Source organism: Aspergillus alliaceus (genome assembly GCF_009176365.1).
Source record: "Aspergillus alliaceus strain CBS 536.65 unplaced genomic scaffold BDW43scaffold_117, whole genome shotgun sequence".
Classification (NCBI taxonomy): domain Eukaryota; kingdom Fungi; phylum Ascomycota; class Eurotiomycetes; order Eurotiales; family Aspergillaceae; genus Aspergillus; species Aspergillus alliaceus.
Window position 1 is genome coordinate 19,794 of NW_022474800.1, and position 13,903 is coordinate 33,696.

General features: G+C 48.7%; 5 protein-coding genes across 5 annotated transcripts; 1 reads left to right on the plus strand and 4 right to left on the minus strand.

The window, feature by feature from the left end:
- Window positions 1-2,553: 2,553 nt before the first annotated feature.
- Window positions 2,554-3,098, minus strand: BDW43DRAFT_29897 (uncharacterized protein). Its single transcript, XM_032044646.1, has 2 exons — window positions 2,632-3,098; window positions 2,554-2,574 (listed from the first exon to the last, which is right to left on the minus strand). Exon 1 carries the CDS (start codon window positions 2,987-2,989, stop codon window positions 2,741-2,743), a length of 249 nt encoding a protein of 82 aa, XP_031893723.1. The 5' UTR covers window positions 2,990-3,098; the 3' UTR covers window positions 2,554-2,574; window positions 2,632-2,740.
- A 1,185-nt stretch (window positions 3,099-4,283) lies between these two features.
- On the minus strand, window positions 4,284-5,594 carry BDW43DRAFT_295509 (class I SAM-dependent methyltransferase). The gene is made up of 3 exons (XM_032044064.1): window positions 5,318-5,594; window positions 4,726-5,271; window positions 4,284-4,678 (listed from the first exon to the last, which is right to left on the minus strand). Exons 1-3 carry the CDS (start codon window positions 5,508-5,510, stop codon window positions 4,551-4,553), a joined length of 867 nt encoding a protein of 288 aa, XP_031893724.1. The 5' UTR covers window positions 5,511-5,594; the 3' UTR covers window positions 4,284-4,550.
- Window positions 5,595-5,778: 184 nt separating this feature from the next.
- Window positions 5,779-7,602, plus strand: BDW43DRAFT_29930 (uncharacterized protein). Its single transcript, XM_032044700.1, has one exon. The coding sequence runs from the start codon at window positions 6,036-6,038 to the stop codon at window positions 7,458-7,460; it is 1,425 nt and encodes a 474-aa protein (XP_031893725.1). The 5' UTR covers window positions 5,779-6,035; the 3' UTR covers window positions 7,461-7,602.
- A 1,237-nt stretch (window positions 7,603-8,839) lies between these two features.
- On the minus strand, window positions 8,840-10,591 carry BDW43DRAFT_318254 (AMP-binding enzyme domain protein; the record flags this gene model as incomplete). Its single annotated transcript, XM_032048677.1, has 2 exons — window positions 8,840-10,297; window positions 10,352-10,591. The coding sequence occupies 2 exons, from the start codon at window positions 10,589-10,591 to the stop codon at window positions 8,840-8,842; spliced, it is 1,698 nt and encodes a 565-aa protein (XP_031893726.1).
- A 2,462-nt stretch (window positions 10,592-13,053) lies between these two features.
- BDW43DRAFT_29940 (uncharacterized protein) lies at window positions 13,054-13,903 on the minus strand. The gene has a single exon (XM_032044713.1). It carries the CDS (start codon window positions 13,823-13,825, stop codon window positions 13,367-13,369), a length of 459 nt encoding a protein of 152 aa, XP_031893727.1. The 5' UTR covers window positions 13,826-13,903; the 3' UTR covers window positions 13,054-13,366.

The window sequence follows — 13,903 nt, forward strand, 5'->3', positions numbered from 1 at the left end:
TTGCAGACCTGAAATGTATGACCCCAGCCCGCAGTCGCATTGATAGTCCTGTGAGAGCAGCACACGTTGAAACCTATTTTCCTCTAGCTTGAACGTTATGGCCCCTGTCGCGGCATCCCAAATATAAAGACTAGTAACTGTATATACAGCCACATACTGTCCCTCAAGGCTAATCCAATATACAGATCCTGCTTGGAAGAGTAGTTTGAAGGAATAACGGCATCCTCTAACTCCATGGCTTCACCTTCTATCCCATCCCAAATAAAGACACTACGCTCCGTAGAGACACAGGCAAGAGAGTTTCTGGATGGTAAAAATGAAGCAGCCAACAGGTCGCTGAAACCTCGAAAGGTCTGCAAGATCCCCTTGCTAATGCCCCAAAATTGGACTGTGCCACTTCTAGCTGCACACATAGCCATATCTCCTTCAAGATGAAACGATACTGCGTCACACGCTGTTTCACTCAATATAGTCGTCGAATTCCCTTCAAGTATATCCCAGAGCACGGCTCCACCTAAATTTGAGACATCATATATGTCCTGAATCCAACCCAGTAGGATGGAGTCCCCATCCAATGAAAATGTTGCAATCTGTCGTGGTACCGAGATCGATCGATTGCATCAATTCCCCTGTTTCCAAGTTAAGCACCTGAGCCCTACCATCGCTATAGGTAGACACAACCTTGCTGATATCTGATGAGAACACGAGCGGTACAGCGGGCTCTACCCAGTCGTCACGCTGAGGAAAAGCCTCTAGTTATCCATGTTGCAGTATGCCATACACTAATAACTCCATCGCGGGATGCCGATCCAGTAGCTTACTATTTAGTGACAATGCCATGGTCACAATGCCAGCCGCACGTAGCTCTTGGACACACTTCCAGGTGGTGTCCCACATATAAACTGTACCATCTTGGACAGACGAAGATGCCACCAACCTCTTATTTGGGGAGATTATTAACAGACTATCCCTCCTTTTGTGGTAACCAAGCACTGGCAATGATGGGCCCCAATCCACTTAGACCCTGGGCCGTTTATTTATCCAGCCTAGGATTTACCTTTAAAACTATTGTCGAACGATGCTCGTTTAAGGGGCAAAAAGCAAGGTAGATATGTACAGCTGTAGTGGAGCCCGCTTAATGACTGACTTGAACCTAAGCATGAAATATTTAGGATCATGGGCCAAACCAATCAATTCGGTGGCTTGGTATTTCTAAGGATGCTGGGTCAGTGTGATTGCAATTCAGTGCCTATGCAGCACTCACTGAAAGGTTTGCAAGGCATGTAATAGGATAGCCCCAGAAAGTAATTGCTGCGGTCAACTTTCTTAGAGACACATGGCTTCAAGCTAATGTACGAAGTGTTTCTTAAGGAAATCATGAAGTCTGTCATTGTCCGAACACATAACACCACTCTGCCAAAGACGATCCACCCAGTAGTCACTTGCGTATCGCACATGTTCTGGAAGGTATTTGTCTAACAGGCTGACTCAATTTTTTCAATGCAAGTATTGATCCTTCCAAGGTGGCAAATATCTGTTTTAAGAGCGGACATGGCGGCCAGACAATTCTCGTAAAGCTCGCGATTGGCTTTTCTCTCATCAGCCCAAAAGCCACCTACACATCTATTATTATCAAGAAGAAACTCTCGGAACGATAGATGGAGAAGCTCAATTGACTGCTTGCCTTTAGAAATAGCTAGCAATGAGTGCAGGTGGCTCAGCGTCCTTTCCATTGTCCTATTTGGGTAGGCAATGAATTAGATCACTCAAGGGCGAAACAGAAAACGAGTCTGCAGGGATATCAGTCGATCCTATGGTCTTCTTAGATTCTTCACATCTTTCCAAGTTGTTGCGCTCGGTTAGATTGCCGATAATCTCTAACATCAGGATGCCAGCGTACAATGCATCGAGGTATCTTGGGGAGACTCTCCGTCTATCTCGTTATTGAAAACCATTTGCACTCGACTATTAAGATCGTCCAGGTCATCAATATCATCAGAGTTCAGATACCGATAAGTTGTAGCAGCATAAATGAACAGCCCCATCAGACTTTTCAACGAGCTTGCGGACTTTTCTGTTTCGCCCAGCCAGGCTACCACCACCTGGTGAATAGCTCTGATTTCACGCAGTTGGTCTTAAAATATAAGATAATATCATATTCTCATGTGTCACTCTGGTGTGGGAGAGCTTAGTAAGTATTTTATCACCGTGAACGTCGGCTAAATTGGCACCGAATCGACGGTCCATCTCAATCGTTGGCCGGCCGGTAATGAAGACACGGAGGCCTGGTATATTTCCTTCAATAGGGCTTCCACTTGACGAAACTTGCTTATCTGAGTCCCTGGTTCCTTGCGCTATGACATTCGACAATGTGCCCAGGTAGTTGACGATCTCTGTAACTTTCTCTTTGATATTGTCAAGCATGACTTCCAATAGTCGACTTTCGCAAGATCTCTAAAATACTGTATGGCCCAAGATTTGAGATACTGTTTCGCGAATGCAATCTGATACTGCCGCACCTGAGCACAAACAGATATCATTGCTCTTTTCAGCCACATACCATCTTTGTGCATCCTGTGCGGTCTTAGATGATGGAGATCCATGTTGGTGGAATGTTGGTGGAGTGCGTACCTTGAGCTCCGATCTTCGGTGGCATTTGGTTGAGCATGGCCATCTTCGATCAACTGGTAGCGAACTAGAAGGCCTGGAATAAATTCCACTTCACTCCTTGCATCCTCATTCACAACCAGTCGGTTATACTAACGGTCAATCCCACCAGAGCACTAGCCCATGCCAGGGCAGCATGTGGTTCGTTTGAAATCGCCGCCGAAATAACTTCTTTCACCGCCACTATCCTATGCACAATACGACGAATCTCATCTGCGACAACAATCTCTTTATCTTTGGAGGCCATCTTAACTTGCTTGGTGTCTTCAAACTTTTTAAGGTCGCTGGGGACGAGGCCCTTCAACTGCTCGTCTCTACCCATGCCTCCATATTTCGCTCCCGGGCCTTGTCCTGGTCAGCGCCCCCGTATATTAGAACTCCATGTTTGTATGACTTTTAAGTCATCCTTTTCTTGTTCTGAAAACCTCTCATAAGCCTTAGCCCAGAGCTTCCCCATTCCTAATCATCGTCATCTGTTCCATCTGCGGGTTGCCTATACCATTGCACTTTTGAATTACATTTCGTGATATGTCTGGTTTTCCTAGGGTGCAATAGGTCGCCTCTTCAGCGCACGCGTGTAGGCTATTCTGCTAGACACCTGCTGGTGGCTCACAGCCTTCGGATCTGGGTTCGCAAATTTTACTCGCCACGTCGCTGTGATTTGCATTTTCTCGCTTCCTTTCAGGGAGTTCTCCATCTTGCCTATTTATCAGTGTTTCCTGTGTTGGTGAACGGATGACTTCTTCCGTGCGAGGCTGGATTTGTAGAGAAATAGGTAAACGCTCACGGTCGGACTTTGCTCTTGCCCCTTACAAGGCCACCTGAGCCAATTCAATGAACATTTCTTTCAAGGCTTTGGCTTTTTGCTAAGACCGTTCCATAGGAGTGCAAAAGAATCACAAGGCGTCAGATTCAGTGAAGAGAAGAGAGAGAAAACTAGAGTCAGTTCATTCGATTTCAGCTGATATGATTTGTCTTATTGGTCGGCGGTAAGGACAGGGATTGCTGGACTTCGTTGCTATGAATAGATTAGTGTGCCTCAGGTTATATCTAATAATTGTTTTGACGATGTCTTTATTTTCTTGTCTCCTTCACTACATTCAGATGATCTTTGCATTGAGCTGCGACAAGACTTTCGCAATATCTCTTCGTTATACGGCAATTCAAATACTTCGGCCTTGTTGAAAGTTCCTGAGAAGGGATTCTATGAAAATATTTCCTCTCCATCGTATCATTTTTGTCTATCTTGCAGGATTGGGATCGTAGAACTGATGGCAAGCCTTCTATTTTTTCATCTGCACATAAATAGACACTGGATATGGTTAGATAGGGCGAATGGTCTTGTTATGGATTGAGAGTTTGAGAAGCTAACACAGGCCTCGACCAGTCAGGAAGGACAATAGGTATATCATTGTTAATTAATAATACACATATACCCTGGGCACCTTATAACTGGCGATGGGATGAGTATGAAGGCACCTCTCCTCCCTTCCCCAACGTCTAATACTATGTCCGTGGCCTTCGGGGTGGAAGCGCCTTGCATATTTTCCAGCACTCGGTTCGAATTTCATCCGCGCGGGACTAATTATGAATACGACGGTGTTGCCTACAGGATCTTTTACGACCCCACCCTGTACAGAGGGTACACAGGGAGTAGTATGTATCTATAAGATAGCCAAAGTAGGAAAATCCAATACGTGGTACATCCAGAATGATAGTACAGTATGTGTAGACAAAGTGGAGCTTCGGATCAAGATGGTCTATCGGAGATCGTTGGTTCTTAGGAGAAAAGTTCGTCCAATCCCAGCAGCTCATAAATACATACATTCGGAGAAAACTGGTACATCGCTGGTTTTAGTTTTCATCTTGAAATCTTCATGTAACTACACCTTTCGACCACACACCATTCGCAGTTCTGGTACGTATCCCTTGTCTTTCATCTCCCCCACCAGCCGTCCTAGAAAGGCGTAATATTCTTCTGGAGTCTTCGCTACCCCTGGGATTCCATCATCTGATTCCGTCAGCTTACATTCGTGTACTTCAGGATGGAGACCATACCTCCCATCAGCCTCGCCAGATGATGGAAGCTCTCTACCCACAGCTCGGCCGACACATCGCGGTTAGTTGGGTCCTTTACTTTGGCGCCGTATGGTAGAGGAAACCGAACAGTCGTTACGTCGACAAACCCAAGTTCCTTCAGCATTGGCTCAAGTTTATCAGCGAGGTGGATGTCGAACCCGGAACCTTCCGTGGCCCAGATCTGCGTTAAACCCAGTAGATGCTGCTCCGGGTGGGTATCCCAGTTCTCTGGACGAAGCCATTGACACTCGGTCAGCTGGATGGTGCCGCCGGGCTTCAATAATTTCTTCAAGTGTCCTATGACCGGCCGCCACTCGTGCTTTTTCAGGGCCCATACGAGCAACCGCTGATGAACAATGTCGAACGAGTCTTCCCAGCCCCAGGAATCAGGGAAAGGAAGCCGGATGTCGTGGTAGCGGAGATCATGGATTACATTCTTGGGGAATAACTGCGAGGCGATGTCCACGCCGTAAAGAGCAAAAGAATGGTCCGGATACTGCTGGACCATGTCACGCAACCAGACCCCTACACTGTTCAGCTGGGTCCATCATTTACAAGCTGGACCACGTACCATCAGCACATCCACTGTCGAGGATTCGCAGCGGACGATCCCTTAACGGTGGCAGAGGGAACCCAAAATAGACATTATCAGAGGCCGCAGCGAAATGTCGATGCTGGCGTTGAAGACGATCAGTCTCCGTGAGATGATGAGGCAGAAGATAATTGCCTTCAGTGCCCGAGAACACAGAAGACTGAGAAACCATTATTATTGTTTGTTCTGATTTAATTAAGAGAGAACTTCTTAGGAGATTACAGTAAAGGGGAGGGAGAAATCCGAGGGAGGGAATGCATTACATGGTTAGTAATGATACGAAGAGGGGACTAAAGACTTTCTCTTTGTTTAGGACCGGGTAAAAAACGTGACCTGGTCAGGCCTTAGGCCAATGCCGATACAGTAAGTCGTGTGGGAAGCTCCCTTTTAAATAGCCCTGCTTACCTTAGTGCACATCATCGGAGATCCGTGGTCATGTCCAAACACCTCCGATACCGTTCGAGCAAATCTTCTCCGATGAGGCTTCAATTCGTTTTACTGGTCTCGGAAATACTTCATCCTGCTGTCATTTCCTCCATGTCGCCTTCGGAGACCGACTTACCAGCACTTTCGCTCCGCGCCCATTATTATAATGGCATTGTCGCTCCAAAATGGCCTCTCTGTCGTGGTCATCTCTCCAAGCTGAGGGTCTGACCTTTCACATTCATATGCTTGTTCCATTTATTCTACTCTCTCAATGATTGGCCCCATGGCGAGCACTCCTCTGCCGAAGAGCTCCATGCATGATTTCACATTCCCAGACTTTCTTGGACCAGCTCGAATTCCCATTCGCGACCCCGAGAGTGGCCGGACCGAAGAATGGTTAATCCCTAAGGGAGTATATACTCCCCGCCAGCTAGTCCGCAGCTTCGCGCCACTGCTGGACACGGTCGTACATCATCTCGGCCCCGATCCGCCAAATTCAACGCCCGCGCGCACGGCGCTACTTGACAATATTGCCGCCAATCTAGCCACAGATACTCGAGAGACCTCACTCCCTTTATCCAATAACCTCACAGATATCAGCCGCCGTGAGATTAAAGAGCAAGCTCGCCGGGTGGGCCAGACACTGGTCCACTGGGCACGTGGATATAGCAAGGAGCCATATGACCCAGACCTTTGGCTGCGCAGCCGCTGCGATGGCCACCTTCTCCTCCCAGACAATGTGGCATTGCTTTTTGGCCGTCGCAGTCAGCCACATCTCATGCAACTGTTCAATGAATACATGCACCAAATGATACTTCTGCGCGATGCGCTACTTCCCTTCCAGAATTTCGAAGTCGTGCCCATCCCAATTGACGGCGACGCACGCGGCCTGCGACATCTTGAAACCGCGCGAGAAAGGTTCCTCACCACAGTGTTCACCAGGCATATCACACATTCGTCAGTCGTCGCACTGGCCCGTGCAGTGCTTGCCCCAGACCTTCCAACCACAAAGACGGGCGGATACGGCTTCCAGTACAAACACGGCCTCATTATCCCTGCCGTACTCGCAGGCGGGGCAATCCCCTATCACTTGCTACGCTATGTACCCTCCAAGATCGATCCCTCGACACCAGAAATTCTCTTTGACTACCAATTCCCAGATTACTATGAAGCCCCGCGTGTGGAAATTCCACCAGGAGATTCCACGCACTTATTCGGGTACCCGATAGATCTCCCGGGCAAAGAAGACGAGCTAAAATCAGCCGGAGTCCAGCTCCAACCAAAGACCACGTCTTCTCCTGTTCGTGGCCTAGAGCTGCGGCTAAAGTTTACGAATGGCAGCTCAGCGGGGGTAGACGTTGGCCAAATCGCCCGCGGACTCCGATACTCGTTTGAAGCACCGGAGGAAACACCTGAACACATGACAAACCACATAGCGACCGTCCACTCCGCATCGGAAATTCTCGTACAGTCCCGGTCGGCGCTCGCCACAGCCAGGCTTGGGGGGTTCCATGTTATCCCTGTCGATGATCCAACCATTGCCCTCGCCCTTTTGGGAAAGCTATATCCGGGAAATGTCGTGCTCCTACCAAACGACGAGCAACTAGGACAGACCAATGACGCGGGGAAGGAGATCGAACCGAAGTTTGTGATCTGGGGCGGGTTCAAGAGAGGGGGGCTGAAGGGGGTGTTTTGACCGGTAGCGAAGTTTGCATACTTCCGTTTATCTCACTTTCTATATTTCACTTTTTTTCCCTTCATTCTGATTCCCTAGTATATACCACATTTGTTAGAATTACGATCATGAGACTTACATACATAATACACCTATACCAAACAACCCATCACTCCCCATTTAAACAATAGAGACAAGCTCCAATAGCGTAGCCACTAGCATCGTAGTAACGAGGAGCATACTCAAGCCATGTGTCACGTGATATCACATTAATTCTTATTTAAAGTTGCTCCTGGGAGGACTTGTCAAGGCTTTCTATTTCTCATTGTTTATTATTTATAGATATATGTATGGTTTATATCAAAGTGCTTTTAAATACATATATCTCGATCAATACTCTCGTAACTACTCGTTGCCTCCCCAGAGATACAAACCCAGGAAACAACACCAACACCAACTAATATATATATATCCTCAATACAACAACAACCACGACCTCCAACCAAAGGACAAAGCCCCCAAGCCAAACCAACCCTACTAACCACCACCTCCACCCCCTAGATAATAAAGCAACCACCCCCCAAAAGAAAACAGCCACCTCCAAATAAAACATGTGAGCAAAAATTCCTTACAGGGAGAAAAAGTGGATCTTTTATGGTGTTACTCCGTGGGTAGATAGACTACTAGATAATCGCCCCTTTACCCAAACCCTTCCGTCAAGTTAGGTCGAGTCAAGGTCTACCTAGTTGTGTTTTGGCCCCCAACCAAAGTATTTTGTGGGCTGAGCTTGAATTTTGAGTGAAGAATTTTCGGTGCGGGAGGATTTGGGGTTTTCTTTTTCTTGTCTTTTCTCTGCTGTTTGTGGGAGGCTTGTGTGGATGTACTATACTATCCACGATACTTAGCTAGTAGATTTAGGGTGTGTCTTTTTGTGTGTGTGTGTGTGTGTGTTTGGGGTTTGAATTTTTGGATTGTTAGAGGGAGAGGTGAGAATCATTAATATTAAAAAGATGGATAGATAGATGATGGATGGATGAGTGACGGTAAGTAAAGAACTAAGGAAATGATGAGGGAAAGCGGAAGAATATACATGGAATACTATATAGAGAAAAGTGGAAGAAAACGTTGGATGGGAGAAGAGAGAGAAAAACAGAAAAGGAGACACGAAGAAGAGGGCGAATAAAGGGAACTAAAGAAGCTACTTTCAATCAAGACTGTTCAGGGAAAAAAGCAATCAAATAAGTAGTTATTAATTCATAAATCATATTCTTGTCTAATGGTATCACAATCATAAGCGACATGTCTAATCCATGAGAAAAGCAAAAGTCTAATCTATGCACCGTCCAACGCCATCGCTTCCAAAGCGCTCGATCAAAAAAAGAAGCAATAGTCAAATCTAGTCAAACTATCCGAATATTCGAGATAGCGGACATAGCCGGCCGCAGGTACGACTGCACGACGGACATATTTGGCTTCTTCGGCACAGCCATCGACTTCAGGGCTCTCCGGTTAATCTTGAACCCGGTGGTGGGGTAGCTGGATACGCAGTGGACGCCGCCAGTCAAGCGGCGGAGGCCGGTGAGCTTGGAGTCGGCGTATCTTTCGATGGCGCGGGAGACTTGGGCGGTCTTGCTGCGGTATTCGGGCTTAAGGATGATGAAGGCGGTCGGCTCGTCGACTTGGATCTCGGTGTTGCGGATGCCGACGACGACGACGCTGGAGACGGCGGGGTGTTCGAAGAGGACGGATTCGATCTCTGCGGCGGAGACGTGCGATCCGTAGCCCTCGCCGACCTTTAGGAGCTCCTTGATGCGGTCCACGATGTAGACGTTGCAGTCCTGGTCCAGGTAGCCGTAGTCGCCAGTGTGGAACCAGCCCTCGGAGTCGAAGTCGCGGTTGGCGACCTCGTTGTCCTTGTAGCCCTTGAACCGGGCGATGGCGCTGCGTACGAGGATCTCGCCTTCTTCGCCGTAGCCGCACTCGTGGCCGGTTTCGGTGTTGATCACCTTGGCTTGGATGCCGTTGACTAGTGTGCCGCTGGAGCCGGGCTGCTTGGAGGACTCGTCTGTTTGCATGGCGAGGAGCATGGTCTCGGAGGTGGCCCATTCGAGTGTGAGATGTACGCCGCCGAATTGGCGCGACACTGCGTTGCGGAGGTTCTCATGCATGGGGGCACCGGCAGTCAGGAGCCACTTGACGCTGGAAACATCGGTAGTGCAGAGATCGGCGCGGGCGAGACGAGCGGCGATGGGTGGCGTGATGAAGAGGAAAGTGATGTGGTGGCGGGCGACAACATCAACGGTGGTCTCGTCGAGAGTGTTCTTCATGAGTACTACGGGGATTCCAAGGAGAATGTTCAATCCCATGTGGAGCTTAGCGTTGATGAAAAAGCCCAAAGAGAGAGGAGACACCCAGACATCGCGATCCGGGTCGGTATCGGCGGGGATGGTGCCGACTGTAGCCTCCATGGTGGAGATGTAGTGGGCGTGGCTAGTGAGGACCGACTTCATGGAACCGGTTGAGCCGCTGGTGCGGTTGATGAAGGCGTTGTGCTCGTCCACTTCTTCGGGAGTCTTGAGTTCGAAAACGCGGGCGTCAGGGTTGCCCATGGGGAGGAGGGAGTCGACGGAAGGCCATTCTTGGTCGTTGGCATCCAGGGTCATGACTGAGACGCAGCCAGCAAGCATAGCTGATACTTCGGCAAGGACGAGCAGTTCAGAGTCCGTGATGAGCAGCTTGGCTTTGGATTGTTCGAGACGGGCGGCGATATCTGTTTCGGACATCTCCTTCTGCACGGGAATGGGTGCAACCACAGCACCGGCTGCGAGGGCGCCGTAGTAGGCGATGGGATAGTTGATCTATTAGGGGAAATTAGTACATAATTAGAGTTATTATCCAATGGAGTTACATACCTTGTCCTTAGCAAGAATGGCCACAACATCATTGGGTTCGATGTCGTAGTATTCGCGAATAGCATCGGCAAATTGCCTGCTCTTCCGCTCAAGACCTCCCAGTGTTAAGGTCTCATCGGAACCATCGACGCGGTATAGAACGCGATCGGCGGGGTAATCCCTGCGACCGACATGGAAGATATAGTTGAAGGCGTCGCACGAGGGGACAGGGGGGAGAGGAAGCTTAGAGTTGAAGATCATTGTGAAGAATGTGGCAAATCGTAGAAAGATAAGATATGATTTGTTAAAGGATGAGGATGAGGGTGATCGGCTCTCACACTACGATTTATTTTGAATCGTGTTCTAGTGCTCTCGTTATGATGATTGGAGGTTGAGCTGGTTGCTGATGATTTCAAAAAACTCGTGAATAACCCTGAAGTTATATATGTTGGTCGATGCCGTTGAAGAACATTCCAACCCTACCAACCAACTCCATCCGTACCAACGATCACCGTTCCGTCTACCTATCATGCCATGCAGGTGAGCCTCTCGGCGACAGTTACACTGCAATTCCCCAAAACAAGATCTGGTTAATGCACATGGTAAGCGCAGACCGATCCATGGAAGTCCGAACATAAGCCGAGCTGATTGGCCCTCACCTAGCGATGAGGGCCCACGGCGTGCCAATTTCACGAAGCTAGATCTCCACGATCGCACCGGAAATTAATGTCGGCTTTGCTTGGACGCCCATCGCCAAGCTGTCACAACGTCTTTCCACCGGTCATGTCGGGGCATGGCGGTTGCCGCACCGTCTCATATCTTCAGATGGGAGCCGGGATACTGCCTGCCTCGTGGCTTGCTGATCCAATCGTAATTCTGCTTAGACGCGAGCATACCATGCCTCGTTGAACCGTTGTCCAACAATCGCCGCGTCTAAGTCGCCAAAATCCTCGAAGTTGCGTCTGTTCCATGATCTTGTTCATCCTACAATACAACCTCAAGCGCTAAGCGACGACGACAACGAGGCGATGGAGGAGGAGTCATGCAGTGGAGCTCCTGGCAAGCACACTACGATGTACAAGCGCTTACATTCGGTCGAAGCTGAAGTTAAAGATCCTATCTCCGGTAAAGGTAAGTATACACTCATCTCGGCACGGCCAAACTGAAACTGCCAAACCTACGCACAGATAAATCCAGCCCGCACCGACACATAACCCCCAACTAAACACAATAAACAACACTCAAACTGACCTGAACCAAAGTTCACACGCATCCCACACAAACTCCATCCCTGCACCGCTTCCGGCACGGAAACAAGGGCGGACAACTCATCCATCCCACCAGAGAAGGTCCTAGAAACACCACGCGCGCGGTGCACAGACTAAACTCTCCGCCCTCCATGTATCCCAAGTAGTTTCAACGGTCAGACTAGACTAGACAAGACAAGACATGTCCTAGTGGGTGCAGTCACTCAGCCCGTGGCTGGTGCATCGTAGACACGATGTAGTATTCGTTCCCAAGGAGCAGGAAGCGCGTGCTGACGGAACAACGTGGCCATGTGGTGATATTTTAGGCTATGACTAGGGCAATCGGGGATTTTGTGACTGAGGGGGCCACTAATACTGCAGAACGGCTATTTTTGGGCTAGCTGGGTTCAGGGATTTCGGCGTTAAGGCGTCATATGCACGACATCTGTCTCCGTTGTGCTGGGATGGACTTTAATGACCTGGGTACAGGTTGAACCCGCTCTTTGTGAGAGGTGGGCGTGTATTCGAGGGTGTATAGGGCGTATAGTCAGGTGCTAGGCCAGCTGCACGCTGCAGTAATGGTTTACATCCCTACGGTAGTTGTATATATATACATACGTAAATCATAGCAGCATTGCAACATATAATGGGTATATAGCATGGTCTTAAGATCATCGTTGGGCGTAGTGAGTGCTTAGCTGGGTTAGGTTGCAACAAAGGATCTGTGCAGGCCCTCTTGACCCCAAGGTAGTGGGGGTATAGAGCCACCAGAACGTGAGCTATTATGACTATTCATGTCTCAAACTATATAGTAAGCCACCCCAAGCCATGCCGCCTGAACCCCTGATACGAGAACCAGACCCTAACCGGTAAACGGGCCAGCAAGCTGAACATGTTACACAGTGATTATTTTCTAGAAATGTTCTCTTTCGTACCACCATATACCATATTTGGATCTTACTCCCGGAGTCGGTAAACGTCCCGGTTTACTCGTCCAGGTTTGAATTTCTTACATCATAGCCATCATTGTATTCAATAAGCAATACATAATCCATACTAGAGATTGCATAGGTAGTAATCGGTAATGCGGATAGACAAGACAGGTGACAATTGAAGCCCTAGGATCCGCATCCTCGACGCCAGCTGCATACCACCACTGCACCAAGCAATACCATAAGTATTACAACGTCTTCACATGTGACTTGAGGGAGTGCGTCATTGAATCAACTGTCTGAAAGCTACGTGCAAAGGGAGATGTATTTGTAGATGGTCCGTACCCCGAGTATAGTACTGGGTTCCCATCAAAGTCTCCGATGCATTCATAAGCTACACGACCCCCAAAACAAGCACAGCGGAGAGATGGGCCAAGATTCATCCGTCGCTATCTCGATTGCTACGCTCGGAGAGATTTAACCATCGACCATCAATGTCCGTAGCCAATCGGGATGAGGCGTAGAGAAGGATGATAGAGCAGACCACTCTTCTCCGACAAACACGTGACGACCAGATGGATCCGAGTTGAAAGATTACGGGGCACATTTTTACAGCCAGGAGAGACAGATTCAAGTTCAAGGATCGGAAAAACATGGCCGTACTCATTGCTGGAATCTAGCTGGTAGTATGGAAAAAGTATATACTATATACCCGTATTAAAGAAAATTGCGTATCAAGCAACCCGCCTTAATCATCAATCTGTGTACAGTCGAGAAATCGTATACATCCACCATGCAAACAAATTGACAAACAACCAACAGGAAAGAAATTTAGTAAGCGAAAGGGGAGCCGTAAATCATAAGTCGCCGAGCGAATCACCCTTCGGGGCGATCTTTGCACAGGCGAGAATCAATCGAGTAACCGGTAACAAAGTAGAAACATCCAGGGTCCTTGCCTTATCCATGTCCAGGAGTTCCCGCAATGTTCGGGGACCGGCATGACTATGAACTCCGTCGGAGAGTTTCCCGGGCTGCCGCCACGTGTGTTCACGGGCCATTATCCACTCTTCATCGGTACATGAGCGCCACATATGCTCCGGAGCGGGAAGAGGCAACTGGAGGATCATGTCATCGCCCAGCGGTTCAAAGTAGTGCTCGTTCAGTTTCCGCACTCTTGCCCCGAGGATATTAATCATATTGACGAAAAAGAAATTCCGTCGGAGAGATTCGGCATACTTCCACCGATCCCAGTCATTCTCGTCGTTATGGTGCGTCAAGAGCTTTTCCTGATGCAGCTTGTACAGTCGACGGGCCATCTATCATTCGTTATTATCGAGGCTCGGCAACAGGGAAGTTTCAGCCTAGCGTGATACTCAGGGGGGGGGGGGGGGGGG